This window comes from Myripristis murdjan, chromosome 21 (genome assembly GCF_902150065.1).
Source record: "Myripristis murdjan chromosome 21, fMyrMur1.1, whole genome shotgun sequence".
In the NCBI taxonomy this organism is placed as follows: Eukaryota; Metazoa; Chordata; class Actinopteri; order Holocentriformes; family Holocentridae; genus Myripristis; species Myripristis murdjan.
The window spans coordinates 1,803,792-1,824,269 of NC_044000.1; the positions used below are offsets into that span (position 1 = coordinate 1,803,792).

The following is a 20,478-nucleotide window of genomic DNA, read 5'->3' on the forward strand; positions in this document are numbered from 1 at the left end:
AATCAACCTGTAATATTTCTGTGGTATTCCTGTAGTAACTCTATCATGTCTAGGTTTAGAAGAAATGTGTTAATTGCAGCAGGGCATGAAATTTAAGAAAGGCCACCGTCTCTGAATTTTATATGGAAGAAAAAACCCTGGATATTGTCAATACAAATTTTAGGAACTACCCAAAATTTCTTGCATTATGTTTTAAGGGGAACTCTATACTCTATAAGAAACTCTATAAGATATTTTTTCTATTGGAAAAGTGACGGTCTGGCCGGTGTCAGGGTGTTGGGCTGGACAAGACACAGGACCCCAGGTTAGTAGGCGGTCCCTCAATCCATCCTGGGACACGTCTGTTTACACCTCTAACGTGATGCGGACAGAAGCATTCCAGGCCACGTCCCAATGCATCCTGAGATCCAATCATGCAGGACACACTGAAGACACATTGCTGCCGTTTACACCTGTACTTAGAGGTGTTGGATGTTAATGCCAGGTGGGAGCAAGGCCTTAGTTTAGTTTAGTTTCTGCCGGTTCAGATGTTCCCCCACAGTCTCCCTCTTCTTTTCTTTCCTCTGTACCATCAGTTGTGACTGATGTTTTCTAAGTTACTCGCCTATTTTCCTCTGTGTGAGTAGTTTGTGTCTGCCTGCTACATGTATGTGGCTTCCATCTTCAGGTTGGTGGCCTGGCTCTGTCCCCTGCACTGGTGAACCTGGTCCTACTACACCTGCTGGCTCCTGCACCTTCCACAGCCATTAGCTTTGCTTCATTTATGCATGCTGGGCTCTCTCTTTAAGTCCTGGTGCCCCACTTTACACTCTCCTCCCTTCCACCCTTATCTTCTGTGTGTGTGTGTGTGTGTGTGTGTGTGTGTGTGTGTGTGTGTGTGTGTGTGTGTGTGTGTGTGTGTGATATGCTTAAGTATGCATTCCCTGTGCGAGTGTGACTGTCTTCTTCCCTGGTATGCCCTACCACCCTCCATCCTCCTCATCCCTCCCTGTCCTTGTCCTTGTCATCATCATCCCCCATCCTGGTTGCTGCAGCTGCTCTGTGGCTGCTCATCGCCCTGTGTGGCTGCGGTTGCCACCTGCCTCAGTCGAAGCCTCCTGCTGCTTCTGTTGTCATATTGTCTGCTAGTGTGTTTTCTTTTGCTTTATAGATTTTTTTTGCCCGCTATAAGGATTACATCAGGGGGTGTCATCTTGATTGTTGTAAACTTGTGAGCATGTAAAGCCCTTTGAGACTGTAAACAGTGATATTGTGCTTTAAATAAACTTGTGCTTAAACTTAATGTTCCAATGGCTAGCTGGGGGGCCTGGTGGCAATATGGCAATATGCTAGCTTGTCAGCAAGGTGGCCGACAAAGCTAGCATATTGCTCCAAAGTTTGGCTAAATTTTGGCATGGGAAAAACTAGCATGCAATTTTGCAAGAGGTCCCTTGACCTCTCACCTCTGGATTCTGAATGAAAATGGGTTCTATGGGCACCCACGGGTCTCTCCTTTGCAGAAATTCCCATGTCCACCTTATGCTAATCCCATGCAGATTGGGGCAAAATCCATGCAGTTGTTTGCATGCAGTACAAATGTGCTATTTTAGCCTATTTTAAAATGGTGTATTTGTGCAGATTGGGGCCTAGCCAGTCTTCGAGTTGCATAAATTGGGTTTGACGGGAAAGCTGAGACTCATTTGAGTCATGTGTGATGATGTTAGCCCCTGTGGTAGCAAATTCCTTGTCGTGAGACCATTTTTTTGGAACTTGACATTACTGTATAAAATGACCCATTGTGATCTTAGGATAATAACAGCCTAGAGAAACTTTATGACCACAAACTAGACACCTAGAGCATTAAGAGGATGTATGATTTCCTTGGTACACTGTCAAAAAAGGGGAGCTTCTGACCAATTTCCAGAACAGAATGCCTGCCATCCACTCACCAAGATAGATAGATAGATAGATAGATAGATAGATATGCAAATATATGTAAATAATTGAACACACCAAAGGACCAGGGCCTGAAATTCAAATCACACAGGCAACAAATGCCAGTAATATTAACTAGCTCTCAACTTGCTGCTGAGTGAAAAAGTGCATTTACATCATTGGTTACCTAACATCAGCAACAGGCAGTAGCGATATCTCCTTTATGCCAGTAATTATTTTGTCACAGTACGTGTGACATTTTTCATATGGTAAATATCTAATCATGGACAGAAACATGTTTCAAAATAACCCATGGCCCCTGGTATATCTTAGATCATACCATAGTAGACATGAGCGAGGCGAACAAAGCTACATAATATAGGCTCTGTTACCTTGTCAGTAGCATAAGCCCACAGGCCAACTGTATGAGAGCAGTTAGCCGCTAGCTGGGCCTGGTCACAGCATCCCTCAATCCTATGTAGAACCTCCAAGCAGCTGAGGAATACCCAGCAATCCAGCGCCCCCTCCAGGACTGACACCTGCACAACAACATCAATAGAAAATTAGAATATATAAACCCTTTGCTTAGAATGTAATCACAGTCTAAATCAATGCCTTGAGTGGGACTGCTGCAGTCAGATAAATAGATGAAAACAATTATCAGATGGCTTTTTGGATACTTATTAGTCTGATTTTCCATCCAACCATAGCACAGATACTTCAAAAGGCTGTGAATGATGTTCAAATGAACACAGGTTCGACACTGAATACATCACAAAATTTCCTTGTGCTCACTGCAGACTTGGTCTCTGAGAAAGTGGATATTACATATGGGGTTCCCAAGGCTTTTGATCCACTTTTATTCAGCCTGAACATGCTTGTATGTTGTACCAAAACAAAAAATAAATTACCATAACTACGCATCTGATTAATTATTCTATTTCCTCCTCCTGGTGACTTGGGTCCTATACCACTGAAGACAGTCATCACATACTCCAGGTATGTGAATGACATAGTTTTGGGTCTCCACCCAAAACTGTGGTATTACCTTCCACTAGTGTGATTCAGGTTACCTCTAGCAGATGCAGCTCCTGGACACAGTTGTGGAGCAGCTCCAGGGCTCTCTGAGTGACTTCCCAGGGCCTCTGGAGGAAGATGAGCAGGGTACACTGGCGGGAGAACAGATAACTCCTCAGGTCCAATAGGCTGGCCTCTCCGTGCTGGATCCCATCCCTCTTCTCCATGTCAATGGGCCGTCGAAGCAGCAAGCCACTCCAGCTGCGGACCGGGGCGCAGAATGAGCCCAGCCAGTTTGCTCCATCTATGGGAGGACACAGGCTACTCAGACTGATACCTTTTACTGAACTTTTATTTGATTTAGGAAATAGAAAAGTATATAGAAAAAAAAATAATGTAGATTTTACACCCAACTATGGCAAAAGAAACTGTTCACAGTGTACTGCAACATTTATCTTCATTGTGGTAATCAGTGGGAAACAAAATAACCTGTATAACATACAGCAGAAAACAAAAAGAATAGTGTTACGTAGCAGTAGCTAAAATGTACTAGGAATACTGGAAGAAAATTCAATACCATTCAATACCATTCATTTGATGTCTTTATGACCACCGCTCAGCACCTGAAATGTAGTTTTTTTTCTAACACTGCAGTGCCATTTTTCACTAGGTCCTTTTTGTAGTGTCTGTACTCCTTCAATTTTTTAAACTAGCTGATAATTTGGTCCTGGGTTGTTATAATCCAGCCTTCACCAGCTCTTAAGCATTTATGAGATACTTGTGAGATATTTATACTTTATGTATACTTTATGTATACTTTTATATACTTTTTCTAGTGCTCCCTTCAATCTTTTGCTGAAATTTTGGAGATGTCGAAATTGAAAGCAATTGTTTTGTTTCTTCAGCAGACCACTGCATGCTCTTCAATTTCCCCATCTTCATCTTCCACTGTAGAATACTAAACACCCAGTCTTGCTGTCACAGTTCCAACTTCAGGTCCTACTGAACAACTCAGATAAAGTTTTTTTTTTTTAATAAATCAATGCTATGTTGGGTGTGGGTTACATACCTCCAGCTCCAAAGTTGAGGACGTACTGAGTAAAGAGAGCATCCAGTTCGTCATATTGGACTAAGGCATCCTCAAACTGCTGTAGCATCTCAAACACAAAGGCCAGCTCCTCCTAGGCAGTCACACATACATAAACACAGGTGAGACAAAGATTTCCAAAACAGTGACATACAGGGCGTCCACAAAGTCTCTTTACAATTTAAAAAATCTTTTACAAAAGCAATTGATGAGATACATTAATCAGATTTGTTCTATGTACTCAGTGGTTATCAAAGTTTTTAATCACATTGGACATCAACGACCTGAAGCAAAAGATCACTGATGCCATTGCCACCATTGATGAGGCTATGCTACAGTGAACATGGCAAGAAATCAAATACCATCGTGATGTGCTTCGTGCAACTAATGGTGCCGATATAGAGGTGAATTAAATGAGGCAAAAAAAGCCTTTATGGACACCCTGTATGAACATCCTCGATCAACAAAGACAGTCAAAGCTGTCAGAAGATGGGAGCATCCAGCGAACCTGTCCCTACAATACCTTACAAGGTGTTGGATGTTTTTTTGTCCAAGATCCCCACTAAGCATTCTGCAAGGGTGTTTTTTCAACAACCTATGTAAACAGAACAAATAAGGCCACCATCCCCAATTTATGTCCATGTACCTGAACCATGAAGTATTCACAGAAGCTCCAGCCAGGCTGGGTGCGTTTCTCTCGAAGCGTGCGCATGTCATCCTCGAAGCGGCCCAAATTCTTGGTGAAAGACATGAGGAGAAGCGTTCGCAGCTTGAGCAGAAAGGAACTCCATGACTCCTGGGACCTAGAAGAATCCTTCAGAGGATCCGACAACACCACACACCTGGATGGGGAACAACAACCTCTCTTTATCCGGGAACAGTCGACCAAGAATGGTTGCAGATATTCATCCATCACTTTCTCAGCCTAGATTCACGCTGTAAGAAACTTTTATGATGGCTTGCTCAATTCTGACCTATCATGGTTGGCGCAAGAAGCTCCGGCTGCATCTATGTAGACTCCTGCAGTTTCAAAGCTTTTTTTGGTGTTTGATATTATATTGTTCATGGCATTACATTGTGGAAGCACTGCAGCCCATGCAAAGCCATCAGAATACATCAGATATCTGGCCCCTGGTGGTGGCAACTTCCAAAGTTTGCTCCTCTGCTCTGAACAGCAGGTAACAGAAGGCTAGAGAGGGTAAGTAATCTATCACTCTATAGTTGAAGGCTTCTTCACTTATTTCCCAATTAAATTCTCAAACTTTTCCATGACTCTTCTGTAACCATAAACCAAATGCCCATGACTGTATTTCTGTGGTATGATGAGTGAGGCAACCATCACAGCTGGGCTGAATAAAAGGACAAATAAAATTTGTCTTACAGCAACCCCCTCATCGCTTGACTCTGATTGACTGGCTTTCTAGAATAATATTAATTGTAATTAATTAATTATTATTATTATTAATTAATAATATTAATTTCTAGAGAGTTTATTTTCAGAAAAGAAAAGTACATGTTACATGTTCTCCGTTCACAGGTTCTCGCTCAACTTTTAAAGATCATAACTTAAAATTACCATGACTTTTCCAAAACTTTGAGGTTACCTCAACATTTTCTACAGTGTTTCTAAGCCTGGAAAACATATTTTCAAAATCCATGACTTTCCAGGATTTTCATGACAGTGAAACCCTAAGAGTTAGACTAAGCTGCAGCAGATGCGTTGCATTTGATTACATCAAATTAATTTAAACTTTCTACTTTTTGCAAGCAAAAGGTAGACAGTTTGTGTGCAAATGTGCAGAAGTCTTCAGTTCGACTAACTGCTAACTGTTTAGTTCTGCAAAAATAAGGTGAATAGCCTTATTTTGGGTTTACCTCAATATAATGCAAATAATCGCCCCGGCGGTTATTCCGGTGGGTGTTTAATACGCAAAATGGGTGCAGACCCCAGGCGTTTAAAAGAACCAGGCGGCTATTTGCGGCCGGGCGATTAATTGGGGAAATACGGTATGTACAACAGTACATTGTGTGTTAGTTGTACAAACTTCCTTATTCTCTCTTTTCAGACACATGCATTGATATATTAACAAAAAAAAAACAAAAAAAAAAAACAACTCAAAGATAACAGATTAACAATATGCATGCACAAAATATGCTGTTTATATGACTACTTCAATAATGATTATAAATGGTTTAGTGGGGTAAATGTTGTGACAGTCTAGTCAGTAGTCAGCCTATGACAGTGAACCTCCAACTTTATTTCAGTAAAATGGCAGATATACTAGTAATGTAGAAGGTAAATACTGTTTAGACCATCATATACCCATGGTGCCCAAAAACACATATGTATTACAGTATTCTACACAGAAAGGAGAGAGAGGTTTGTTTCGTTTGCTGAGCCTGCAATTATGCTATGTTAAAGAATATGTTTACTAGACAAATAACTTGCTGAAGAACCACGAAAGCCTAGAATTGTGTGTAGACAACAAGGCCAAGCAGAAAAAGTAGAGATATAGAAAGTAGAGATATAGAGCTATAAAAAGATCAGTTGACCAACTGAATGACCAATTCATTTTTTTATATGCGCTAATTTACTCTGTAGGCAATGATTATGATCTATAGAGCCTTTGGAATTCTATTCTGTTAAATAAATACTGATTTCATGAAGTTATAACACTTAACTAAAAGCTAACAAGAGCTGCACAAATACTGTACAACTTGTACTACTAGCCAAGGTGTTCACTTGCTACAACAGCTGGCATATTTGATGAGAAAGACGCTACTATCAGAGCTAGGCTTTCACTTCATTAATACAATAAAAATTCCAGACGAGAAACCGAAGCAAATTTATGATTTGTAAATGCACACAATCTACTATTTCAACATTAAACATGTGTCTTTGTCAACAAGTTACAACTGTTATATCCAAGTTGTGTTGTCTGTAACATTTTTGACCAGACATTTATTCATTTAAGTAGGGCTGCCACAAACGATTATTCTGATAATCGACACGACACTGATTATTTTTGAGATTCCTCGATTAATCGGATCATGCGTAAATTGCAGATTATTGCGCCACCATGCAGCTTCTATTGTTTTACCATGATTCGCTTCCTTCCATCTTGATGTGTTTAAGTTATGTGCTAACTAAAAATAATAGCTTATTAATGTTGACGTTAACTTTATTAGCAGCTAACTAGCCAACTAACTTACTGAGATGACGGTCCCCCTTCGTCGTCCTCTTCGGCAGCCAACACAACATGCTTTTGTTTCAAATGCTGGTGCATGGCAGTCGTGCTGCCATATGCCAGCTCTGCCTTGCAGATTTTGCATTTCACAGTCTTCCTGTTAATATTTTGGGTAAAATGCTCCCAAACTGTGGAGCTCTGCTGCCGGCTCGCCATAGTCGCCGCTGACTCTGATGAGCGCTACTGCGCATGTGCATCAAGGACAGAAGGCAAACATGACAGCGGAAGGTACAGCGGCAGTTTCGAGTGAAAAACAAAGCTTAAAAAAAAAAAAAAAAAAAAAAAACCGATTACGTCGATTACTAAATTAGTCGCCGACTAATTTGGTTGTCGACGTCGTGATTAATCGATTAATCGTGGCAGCCCTAGTCAAAAGACATCAATCTCTCAGACTACAGCCAATAGTCTGAGGAATTTAATATGATCTCCAATGAATTAAAAACAAGAGACAAAGAAAAAGAAAATTGGGAAAGGAAAGAAAGACACAGGGACTCCGCCCTTACCAAGTTTGCAAGAAAAGAACAGGAAATCTTGTATGCTGAGTGGGTGCCAAGAGTGGAATGTGCAAGCAAATTAGCTTTTGTCTCAATCAACTGCTGATGTATGTGGTATCTCCTGACCTGTCATTCTGCTTGTTGCAGAAGTCGTTGCGAATCTTGTCCACGATGGAGGAACGCGGCAGAATGTTGGTCTTGTTCTTCTTCTTGGCGTCATTGGTCTCCACAACAACGATGACCCAGTCTGCTGAGCCATGGGCCCGAAGGCTGTTCTGCCAGCGCATCATGTCCTCCTTCACCGAGCCCTTGTATGCCTCTGTGTCCTATAATATGGTGGGAATATTTATTATTCAGGGTCTCAATGCACATCAGGAAAATCATAGTTAAACATAAAACACTACATATTAAGGAACCTCATACATATTCCCTGTTATGTACTTGATGAGGTACCAGTTATAATGTTTGCCTTGTCAATAGTGTGAAATAAAGAGTAAGAAAGAAAAAGAGCATAAAACAAGTGTGAGCATAATATGCATAGCAAATGAGATTTGAAGTCAGGAAAGCATGACATAGTACTGTGTTCTACACCATGGTACGTTACATTTATTGAAGATCAGAAAGCACTCGGTTATCAATATCATACTTTCATAACAGTGAGCTAGCCATTGTACACCACCACACCTTAAAACAGTTTACAGAGTGTAAGGTAAGTAGACCAAATTTATCCTTGCTATACCTCTGCAGTAGATAATATAATAATATGATAGACTATGAAGAAATACTGTCGCTCCTTGCTAACAAGGAGAAAGCTTGTTAGTATTAAGACTTAACTCTTATACACTTCTAAATCATTGAGAAAGTCAAAGAGACAGCACGTGAAAAAACTAACCCTACAGGTTAATAAATACAGCTGACATTAAATATAAGCTAATTCTACATACAACATACAGCTATTTAACTGTAAATTCAGACAACAATTAACAAAATGTCCTATTTTTTGCATGTTTGAATCAAAATCCCAATACTTCAGCTTTTTAAAAAACAGCATATTTTTAGTGCACCAATACGCTTTCTATGGTTTGTGCAGCATTCATGGTGTTCATGGTGAGAACATTCTCCCGGCAGAGGGACAGCATTTATGGTAACTGCATCAGCAGCACAATGTTCGCAGAGAACATAAGATCTCGTCTGGCTCGTAACACTGCTGCTATGACAACCACCTCTGTATCTCTGCTTTTGCTTTGTTTATCATATTTCCTCAAATAAATGCCAGTAGTAAATTAAAAGCTGGGCCCCTGGTAATGGCAAAGTGCTCAGTCGACACCAACAAATAAAGGCCAGGCCCTGAGTACAATACTATGCACTTACTTGAGTTCCTGTGTAGGAAAATGTGAAAAATTGTAACACTAACATCTGCTGCAATATCACATGATACAGGAGCATGGGGGGGGGGGGAATGGCAATAATGGCAGATTTTGAGGAGAATCTGGCAGTATTCGTTGATGCCATCTTCCTTGCAAATCTTTTTTTTTTAGTGGCAGAGCATCATAACAAAGCATCATGTGAAGCACATAGCCCTCTTCAGCATCGCCTTGCCTTTGTTTCCCCGTTTGGAAAAACCATGTATAACATTAGACTGGGCCTGCAGGAGCTGGCACACAGGCTGCTGGTGGGGCTGGTAAGACACCTAAGACTTACTCTGGTTTCTATAATATGAGATGAATGCACAATTCCTGTGTGTCAAACCAGAAAATGCTTTCCATGCAGAGGCACCACTATCAACAGAGTCTACATCACTGCCAGAAAACTGTTGAAAACTGTTGCTGAAACAAAAAGAAATAGTTGCTGCAAAATGTTAGAATGTAATAAAGAAAAAGTCACACTGAGTAGTGAGTTTAAAATTCTTCAACTGAGTAAGTATTTAAAATCCTCTCAAAAACATATGCATGCAGTGTAGTAAATGGGTTAAAATATGGAAAGTCACCAGTAGTCCTTTGGGTGTGACACCAAACAGAGCTCAATTTTACACTCCTTCACATACTTTCAACTTCATCTTTTTTATAGCTTTTAAATATGACTTGCTTGCCATCATCAATTTAGACAGAATTATGGATCACAATTTCAAAATATCATATCAACAGAATATGATTCCACTGAAAGATGATAACTAATGCTGATTTATTGCCAAGCCCAAGATGATGGTTATCTGTAAAATTATTTTTGAGTGAAATCCTCTCTTCAGGACCTGTTGATTAAGGTCTTCAGCACACCAATCAAACAAACTAACAGAAAACTTTGCAGAGTTAATAGTGAGCAGACACATTCAGTCTGCTAGGAAATGTAATCCATGTAGGTCACAAGTTTGTGACAGCACTTCCTTAAACTAACAAGCCTACTTTTTTTCCGTTGCTACAGGAGGTTCATGCTTTCCTTCCTGTCATCTCGTCTGACACAGCACATGGCAATTTAGGCTGACAACTTTCCACTCTGAAAAAGTGTACTAAGTTTTTCTTTACCTTCTTCATATTCATATTCATATTCCATTAATGCATCTTACTGACTGGCCATCGGTCTCTCTCCCATAGTTTTGTGCTCTCTCCTCTCCTCTCCCCTTCCTCTGTCACTTTTCAGCAGGTATTTCTACCCCCCATCCCGCTCAACACCCATTTCTACAGTATCTCTTTTAGTTGTCATTAATCCTATCATTACTGATCTAATTATTAGTATTACGCAGCCCCACTACAATCAGACCTATAATTATTATTACTATTCTTGTTATCATTGTTTTTACTATTATTATCAGTAGTAGTAGTATTATTGCTATGAGTATTGTTACTGTTATTCTTACAACCACTGTTACCAGTGTCGTTACTGCTATTATCACCACTAGTATTACTATACAGCCCTATGTTGAACTTGCATCATTCTATGTCCTGCAATGTACTTTCTCTTCCTCCCTGTCTCTCTCCCTCTCCCCCTCCCTCTCCCTCTCTACCTCCCTCTCTCAACCCTTCCGGTCAAGGTAGATGACCATCCACCCAGAGCAGGGTTCTGCTTGAGGTTTTTGACCCTGTTAAAAGGGTTTGTTCCTTGCCACTGTCACCCTGTGCTTGCTCTTGGGGGAGCTTTTGGTCCATGGATTTGGCCAGTATCTGTTGAGCTTCTGTAAAGCGCCTTGAATTAACTTTTGTTATGATTTGACACTATACAAACACTATACAAATAAAATTGAATTGAACGTTGAATTGAATTAACCATCACTGGATATCTGCTCTCATTAGGTACTTTACTCATTTGTGTAGGGGGAAAATACTGAGATTGACCGGTTGACTGTAGGTGTTGGGCAAGGTGTGTGCATGTGTTTGAGAGGGTTAAAGCTACTCACACAGCAGTCGGTCCAGTAGATGTGGAGGAAAGGAAAGGTGAGGAGAGCTTTGTTTCCCTCTTTAGGGAGGAGTTCCTCTTTAAACTGGACAAAATTAGCTTCAAGGTGAATCATTTTTGGTGCACGGCCATAAGTCCTGCAGATGGAAGAAAGTAGGGTCTTACACAAGCAAATACTGTATTTGACACAATATAATTGTGGGTTTTGTTTGATCGATTACTCAATGACTGTTGGCTAGGTGATGAGATTTCTGCCTGTCAAAACTCAATTTACAGCCTATACTCTACTGCTATTTCAGAACAAGAATTCCACTGAACATCCCTTGCAATTTCAAGACACTACCAATGCCACACTGTCCATTAAGCATGGAAAAACTACATCTCATCAGGACTTTATATTACTCGCCTCCTCCATTCCATTGGCTCCCTGGGAAGCTGTTGGGCCAGTGGGGTATAGAGAGATGTGAACAAGCCCTGGTCTCCGGCACCTGTGAGGAAAGGGGTAGGGCAAAAGGCAAGAGCAGGAGATCAGCAAGACCTTGTTCCAACAGCCCAAATCTATTGCTGAGATTCAAATAGGATTTCAAAGCATCTTTTGAGTCACTTGCAATATGACACACAACGTCAAATCAATACGGAAGTGCATCAGAGCAGCTGAGCAAAATCCATGCTGTCACTATTGCAGAGAAGTATGGAGGACAACACAGAACAGCAATCCTTGGACAGTATGCTGGCACCTTGTGGGGAGGCTTCTGGACATTTATCATGCTTCCGACTTGGAAAGCCACATCATCAGCGTATGAGGTTACTGATACCAGCGTTAACACAGCAACCCATGCAGATAGGCTAGTGATGTCTGGGCACAAAAATCTGATGTGATCACTTGCAAATAAAAGTGTGGACAGTCTGTCTTAAAGATCTGATCTGAGAAAGGCCTGAACAAGAAGTGAATTGGTGCAAGATGCAATAATACTAAACACTCGACACTCTTACATTGATAGATATCATCAATCTATGTTGCTCAATGCACTGCAGGTAGTGCTGAGACAATCAAAATTTTGGTTATTTTTCAATTTAGAAAGGAATATTTGGCTAGATTTTCATTGCTTCAGTTTGCTAAAATTCATAGTTGCAGACTACAGCCAGCAACTGCAAAGGGGGAGATGGTTGACTTGGGCTACTTCTATCAGCATTTCTGGGGGGGAAAAGGATGTTTTTCATGTTGATTGTGATGGGCATGCTTTTCTTCTACCAATAAAGATCCATGAGACTTATTTTTCTGAGTAACACATATGGAAACTGATCTCGGCAATGCTGGAGGATGTTAAACTCAGTCATTCTGTAGATATTTTTGTAACGCAGTAGTTATGCCCACGAAGAGAACAGCTAACATTAGGTTTGTACTTAATGGGCCGTATTTTAACGCCACAATCACAATAACCAGCACTAAGCACAGCTTCCTGGTGAACGGTCATTGAGGGAGTATCCAAATGCACTTCCTGTTTTCGTTCATCTGAACACAGTCTTGCCCACACACGTGCTATGCATAAAAGGGCTGACTGCAGTGGTGTATATTAGAGGGGTTTGGAAATGAACTATTAGCTTCATGGAATTCATAATGTCAGAGGCATAAATGTATAACTGTACATACATTTCATAGCTGATTTCTTCTTAACAAAGCAGTAAGCGATTTCTGACCAGTAGAGGGTGTTGAGAGTGCAAACGCAGAGGCATTCCTGCCTCTGAAAAATGAATGCAATATTGCTTAATGTGGTCTTAAATAAAGTAATGAATGTAACTAATGCAATAAAGAAAGTGCAATTCATGGCTAACTCCTCTACCAGCTGGGCCCTCCTTTGCAGTGTGTTGACCTGCTGTACCATCTCCACATTCAGTTAAGCCTCTGCTTTACTCTTCATCTCTTCTGAAAAGTCATGTTGTCATCCTACACAGTACATACATTGTGCAAAACACAGCATGCTCTTAAGAATGCACTGACTTTCCGAGCTCTTCATCGTAAGGTGCCACCTGACTTGTCTGAACTTCTAAACACATTTTCAACCCAATGTCCGCTCCACTATAGTTCTTGCCGTCGACAACACTTGGATGAATTTTGTTGCTGCTGAGTTGCTGTTATAATATGTGGTGGAATAAGCCACATGTGTAATAGCCTAGGTCTCCAATCAGCCTCACATTCAGAGCTGCAGCGACCTGGAAGGCTACAGGAATTCCTGATCTGACCATGGTTGTGTCAATTTCAAAATTCAATAAATTACTGAACAATTTAATTCTGCAATGATTTATTTAATATTTACTCAGGCTAATAATTATTTGTAAATGCGCTTTAGGCTTTTAGGTTTGTTCAATGTTTTTTAAGAACATATGAGTGGTGAACCAAGAGGGAATAGTGACATTAGAAAGAATCACAATCAAAGACAAAGAAAAAGGGAAAAAAGAGAAAACCACAGTCTGCTAAGGGGATTCAACTGAATACTGCAAATGAACATTGTAGGCTTTCTGGTAGACATTTTGTTGTCGTTGTTTGGTTAGTTACATCATGTATGTTATGCCACTTCTTTTACCTCAAAGTTGTTGCTTTATATACCCACCAGTTGCCCCTTGGGGATAAATACATTTGAACTGAATTGTTCAGCATCCAATGTTTGGGGCACCATATCTCAAAAACTAGTTGAGATGCAGCCTTGAAATTTTGCATGTTAATTACCATCAAGATTCTGCCCTTAAAATATAGTATTGAATGTTTCAAACTTTGGCAGGGTTTTATGGGCCTCCCAAATTACTTCCCAAATTTAGCTGCCTAATTTTGCCCCTGATTCCCAGCTGCTCAAAGTGTGTGTAAATTCTTCTTAACTACTTTAATATTCACACTATAATTATCAGCTAGTAGCATTTTAACTGTAACAATGTGCCACCGGTATGGTGCATAGATATTGCTATACAACCCATTGAAAAATCACTTTTTGTTCATTTTCAATGATTTACTTGGGCAAATATGATCAGAGAATGATTCATCAAGTAAAAAATATCATCATATGAAAGCCTTGACCTATCTTTAAGTTTCTTAAATAAGAATGAAGGTTTTCTAGATCATAATAGTGCTAATATGTTTTTTGAAACGTGTACTATATCCACAATTGGTGATGTTTGATCTTTTATGGTAATTTGCATTCAAATTTTTAAGGCCGTATCTCAAATAGTTTTTTATGATGCGGTGCCCGAAACATTGGATACTAAACAGGGACATTCAAAAATGCACAAAAAATAGTAGTACTACCCACCCACATATTTTTTTTCTTGAGCGCTATTTCAAAACTGGAATGTAAATTTTAAAGGATAGCTGATCTTCACACAACTAAGGATTCAGGATTCAGTTAAAACTAAGGAGACTTTTTGGACACTGAATGAAAAAATGATCACCACTGCTAATAAAAAAAAAAAAAAAAAAAAAAAGCTAGTCAAACAACACATGCACTGAAAACGATTTACTTTCCTGGTTTCTTTCTATTTTTTGTGGTAACATAATCTCCCGGAATATATAATAATATAAGCCTCAATTCTTTATGTTCATAGCTACTGACAACATATAAATACAGCATTTTTTTTTGTTTTAAATTTGAACTGTGTTGTTGTGATAACTCATTAAATTTTTGTAAGAGATTCAGAAAATTCTGGGCAATATGCTTTTACATTTATGTTCAACTTGAACAGGCCTAAGCAAATCTGAATTAATCTCAATAAGACGCATTAAAATTATGCCTGTGCTATAACAAGAGGACTTGCTGCAAGAGCTGTACAGAATAACTTGAATTTCACAGCAATTTCATGGCCCTTTTTGCAACTCTAGATAACCAACCACTTGCTTCATTTGATTTGGAGAAGGCTGATATGGAACTGCATATCCAGCTTCACTGCTGATTTGACTGACACATAACCAAATAAATGCAAAATGCTAATTTTTGGATGAACTAGTCCTTTAAGGCTATTGTCATGTGGCAACAAATAATATGCCTCAGGCCACAAAAAAACAATTAAGACAATTAAGACCCAGTGTTTTAAACTGCAAACAAGCTCTCATTTCATTACTGAATGTTTTAAATAGGCTCCCTTCCCATTGTCAAAACTGGAATAAAAGAGCAGGGGGACAGTTTTTCTTGTGTGTGTGTGTGTGTGTGTGTGTGTGTGTGTGTGTGTATATAAACACATACATACGTACACACACACACACACACACACACATGCATATATATAGTTTGTTTTATATATGTATTGTTTGTTTTGATCATTTGAAGTTATTCATGGATTTTTCAGTTCATCAGCCCTTGACAGGTGAGTCGAAGAGTTCATTTCAGACTTTATGGTCTTGTCCCCTCTAAGGACTTTATGGTTTCATTTCATTTCTGTTAATGTTTAAGGTAGCTGAAATTCCCTTGTAGCTATTCTGTGCACAAAATAAGAGCAGTTCTACACAGACATATAGTATTAGTTAAGAAATGCAACAAATACTACTTCCAACACGCAAAGTGTTTGATGATGTATTTTCACTCTGATGGATATAAGTGATGCTAAATCACCTGATCGTGCCCTGGTATCCCGAGCCTAAATGAACAAGTAAGATACTGTAATATCCCTTTTCAAAAACTTGTTAAAACATGCGCTCAAAAACAGACGTGCTTGAGGCTAAGGTTGTTTCTCTTTCTGTGTTTGGCTGCCTGTCACATGCTGCTAAGCTGTAACAGGATAATTAACTTTGGTAAATGTTTCTTCTCTCTGGCTTTCTTTGATTAGAGTTAATACTTCTTTAAATTGATTTGTTCTAATACTTGCCCATTCGGCAACCGTTACAATCCTGGCCGGGGGTGCTTTCCTCCCTCTGTGCTTCTTCCACTTCTCCCCTGGCTGTTTTACTTGCCAACTATGCACATGTAGGTCAGGGGTGTTGTTTTTTTGTTTGTTTGTTTGTTTGATTTTTATCGACTGTGGAATTGTAAAGCTCTCTGTGACTGTAACCGTGCTTATGGACTTCAACTAAATATGAATTTAAACTCTTCACAAAGTGTACTGCCACTAGCCACAACTCAAAGCCTAATGCCATGATTTTTGGTTTTAGATGCTTTTCCACAAGCATGTAAACACAAGAAACCTCACACTGACCCAGTATCACTTATCTAGTACACTATTATTCTTAGTTTTCTTAATTTTCCCAAATTTTCTTTTTCTTTTCAAGAACGCGCCAGTATTTTATTTATTTATTTATGTATTTATTTTGCTCTCTCATGGTCTTGAATTAATGAATGTGTGCAGGTGTCAAAGAGTTAAACTACTTAGGTGTCATAGTTAAACACTGACAAGTTGTGGAGACTGAATCTAAAAGAAAGAAAAAGTTTAAATGATACCTCATGCATTTTCAGCATTGTCACAACCTTTTAGATGCTGCTTTAAATGCCCATCAGTTGCCCCTTGGGGATAAATAAAGTTGAACTGAATTGTTCAGCATCCAATGTTTGGGGCACCATATCTCAAAGACTAGTTGAGATGCAGCCTTGAAATTTTGCATGTTAATTACCATCAAGAGTCTGTCCTTGAATATCAAGTACTGACTGTTTCAAGCTTCAGCATTGTAACACTTTCTAGTGAATTCAATTACAGTGAAATAAACTACATTATACTGAGGGCCACCTGGAAGCCCATTAAAGACTCTTGAGGGCACTCTGGATTCCACTTTGAAAACCACTGGTTTAGCACACACATGTTGCCAAGGACATAGGTTCCCAAACCTTTTCATGTCATGTCAACCATCACATGAAAAAAGGCATCAGACCACTACTGTCCCATTCTGTAACAGTTCGTGCATAACAACCATTATGATAGGGGTGGGGAAAAACATTGATTCACTTCAGTATTGCAATTCTTTTTTTGCAATATTTTAATTGATTATGTTTTTATTACCACGTTGACTTAAAGTAAGCATATGGGTATCATATGAAAGTAGATAATCTAAGGAATCCGTTGGCACAAAGCATGTCATGCTAGGTTGTCATCAAGGGGGCAAAATACTGCTCCAAATTAGGCTACATTTTTGGCGAGGTAAAATCTGGTATGACCATTTTCAGTGGGGTCCCTTGACCTCTGACCTGCAGATATCTGAATAAAAACAGGCTCTGTGGGCAGCCAAAGGTCTGACCTTATAATTATCCCATGCAGTTTGGGCCACACACCATGCAGTCCAAATGTGTTCTTGTGGCCTGTTGTAAAATGGTGTATTTGTGCAGACTGGGGCCTAAACAGTCTTGGAGTTGCATCAATTGGCTTTGACTGGAAAGCTGAGACTCTTGTGGATTCAATGAGCCACATCTGATTCATGCGTGATGATGTTAGCCCCCACAACAGCCATTTTTTTCAAACTTGACATTACTGTATGAAAGAACCCATGGTGACCTTAAGGATAATCACAGCCTCATGACACTTTACATCCACAATCTAGAGGATAATTCAAAAAACAAAAATCACTATAAATTGTAATATCAAATCGCAATACTCAAGAATCGCAATACATATCGAATCTGCACCCAAATATCAGTGATACTATTGAATTGGGAGAAGTATATTGTCACAACCCTAATATATGATAGGCTTTTTCTAGTTAATTTCATTACTGGACGACATACCTGTCCATTATATTTGAAGTGAGTGACACCTCTTGAAAAGTCACCCTTTAACACTCTATCTCCATGCTGAAAGTATGTTAACTAATAGTGAAATTATACCCCTCTCACTCTGCTGGACACCTCTGCAGCCCCCGGTCATCCCTAGATCCCACGTTAGGACCCACTTACTGAAATGGCCATGGTGAATGTAGCTGTACATTCTCAGTACATTCTAACCCCTGAGCTTTCTGGTCATATTGTGACTCGCAGAGCCCTGTCCACTCATGTGCTGGGGTACGTCTTCTTGACCAGTCACTCCTAAAAATGGAGTAGCCTGCAGTGTAAAGTCGAAACTGGTCCCCGCCGGAGCCAGTTCTTAAAATAACCCACCTAACAAGGTTCCATTAGGCGCCAAGGAGGGATTTAAGAATGGCAGACGGATACTCCCACCCAAACATATGCAGTTGTGCTCATTGTTTGAGCTGCTAACAGAAGAGAGCCTGTGTGTCCAGAGGGGAGCAAGGTGAAGTCCTGCTTGGTGACAGCAGGTAGCCCAAAATGCAGCAACTAGCCGTGACGTAGTACAGACAGCAAGGCCTGTTAGCCTCTCTAACTAGCTACCTTCAAATTTCCCGTTTTCCGTTGGAACCTTTACAACATGGACGAATGCACGAATAAAATATGCTAATAGTGCAGAGCAGTCCAACGTAACCAGCTGACATGATGCACCAAATCCCCGGTAAACCGCAAGTGTTTCAAAGCTGGCTAGCTAGTATTCCCAGCTAGCTTCGGAACAGTGCTAAGCTAACCCAAGCTGGCTGATTTAGCGAGCGAACTGTCAAGAGAGGAAAAAATAAGACTGCAACCTCCCCTCACGAAATAACACTCACATGTCACGATCGGCTTGTTTTCCATGGTATAAATGATCGGCTTTTCTTCTTGAGACTCCATATGTGTTAGCGGTAGCCCCCCATGAAACTGACATCCAATTTCAGCGTTGTTATTAGTAAATGCTTATGTATGCAGTTGCATTGAATCGATGGGGCCTGTGTCCCCTTGCACTTCCTGGAACACCTTCACGCGATGTACGTAAACTGTGCGTCATTAAAGGAAAAGTATACCTATTTTTCTTTTGGGACAAACCACAGGACTGAGTTGAAGTTAGTAAGTCAGTAGTCAGGAAGAGAGAAAAATGCATTTTCATTTCATGTAGAAGAGAATAAAAAGCCTTGTCATTGTACAAGCACATCGTAATTTGGAGCGTTACGCCTGATTATGCATTCAATAAGATAATTAAACACAGGCAACAAGCACATCCAATAAATATGAAACTAAAATAAATCTGATAAAACTGACATGTTGACTACACAAATGAGTCTTCTACACAGAAAACAAAGGGCCTTACAGTATTATATACAATTTTAAAATTTATTTTTTGATATAGATATAAAAGTTCTGTTTGGATTGTTTAAACACACAATTGTCCCCAGAAGTCAAGGAAATATGCTGAATAAAAGGTGATAATGTTAAAAAGGATCAGAGTGGAAACAGTGGAACAAGAAACACTGGTAAAAACCTGTATTCCCATCTCTGAATCAGATCTTTGCAGAATATGTACAGCCCACCTCAAGGGGCTGCCAGTCCTAAAATAAATCAAATCAAATCCTAGAATCAATGCAAACCCTGAATGAAACAGGGAATAGTAAATTCTTATGAAATGCAAAGGTCAAACTGATAGCTAGTGAAGATCACCACAAATTAGCAGCTATCAATTACTTCAGAACATCAGAACTTACCTGCAAAAAACCATTGAAAATTAAACCTATATGTTATAGCCAAATCTAAAAGAGGCTCAGTTGGTCTTATTTGACAAAACAGTCAAATGTGTATCATGACAAAACCATGTAGACTCTGTCAGGTACATTTATTTGAAAGTACATCTATCCACCAGCAGTCATCCCACAAAAAGGCACTCACCCACAAAACTTTTTTCACATTTTGCTGTGCTGCAGATTTATTTCACGATGCATGTGAATTATTGTATCTGAATTCTGTCAAACATTCTATCAAAGGTTAAAGGAATCCCGAGAAATTTCTTTAAAAATGTAAAACTTGCTTTCACCCCTTGTTTCCCTTCGGCTCATTTATCATGCAGTTTTTCTCAGTTGCTTTGGCTCAGCTCTCAAAAGCTGATTAATATAGTCAAAGCAGCATATAAAAATCTCCACAACATTTGGTCACTCTTTCACAACAGGTAAGAATTTCTAATTCTTTTAAACATATTGCAAAGGTTTCAACACATCTATCCAAATAAGTCAGCACAAGTGTCTACAGCTGACACAATTACCAAATTGCATATGTCTTGATGAAAACTGATTATGTTCTCAGTTGAATAGTATTACTCCCCAAAACATAAATGAATTAATTCATTTTGTAAATGATCACATACACAACAGTCCATACAGTTGTCAAAATCTGTCAACTAGGTTTTAATTTAAAAAAAAAAAAAAGTGAGTTAAATTACAAAATCTGAAGGTATATCAGTATAGGCCAAGGTCTTGGCTGTTCAGCAATGTACTGGTGCAACCTCTTCATTTTGTATTTTTTTCATAAAATAGGCGTTTTCCCAGTTATTAGGCTACTTTGTTTTTGTCAAAACCGTCACG

At 39.5% G+C, this 20,478-nt stretch overlaps 1 protein-coding gene across 1 annotated transcript in view; it reads right to left on the minus strand.

Annotated features, from left to right (window-relative positions):
* trappc10 (trafficking protein particle complex subunit 10) overlaps window positions 1-18,877 on the minus strand; it is a 35,010-nt gene extending 16,133 nt beyond the window's left edge. The window contains exons 1-8 of the mRNA XM_030080539.1: window positions 18,703-18,877; window positions 11,554-11,635; window positions 11,149-11,284; window positions 7,887-8,086; window positions 4,665-4,860; window positions 4,001-4,112; window positions 2,988-3,235; window positions 2,307-2,453 (exon numbers count right to left, since the gene is read on the minus strand). Of these exons, the coding sequence (XP_029936399.1) occupies window positions 2,307-2,453; window positions 2,988-3,235; window positions 4,001-4,112; window positions 4,665-4,860; window positions 7,887-8,086; window positions 11,149-11,284; window positions 11,554-11,635; window positions 18,703-18,763 (1,182 nt within the window). The 5' untranslated portion in view covers window positions 18,764-18,877. The remainder of the gene's footprint in view (window positions 1-2,306; window positions 2,454-2,987; window positions 3,236-4,000; window positions 4,113-4,664; window positions 4,861-7,886; window positions 8,087-11,148; window positions 11,285-11,553; window positions 11,636-18,702) is intronic.
* Window positions 18,878-20,478: the final 1,601 nt, after the last annotated feature.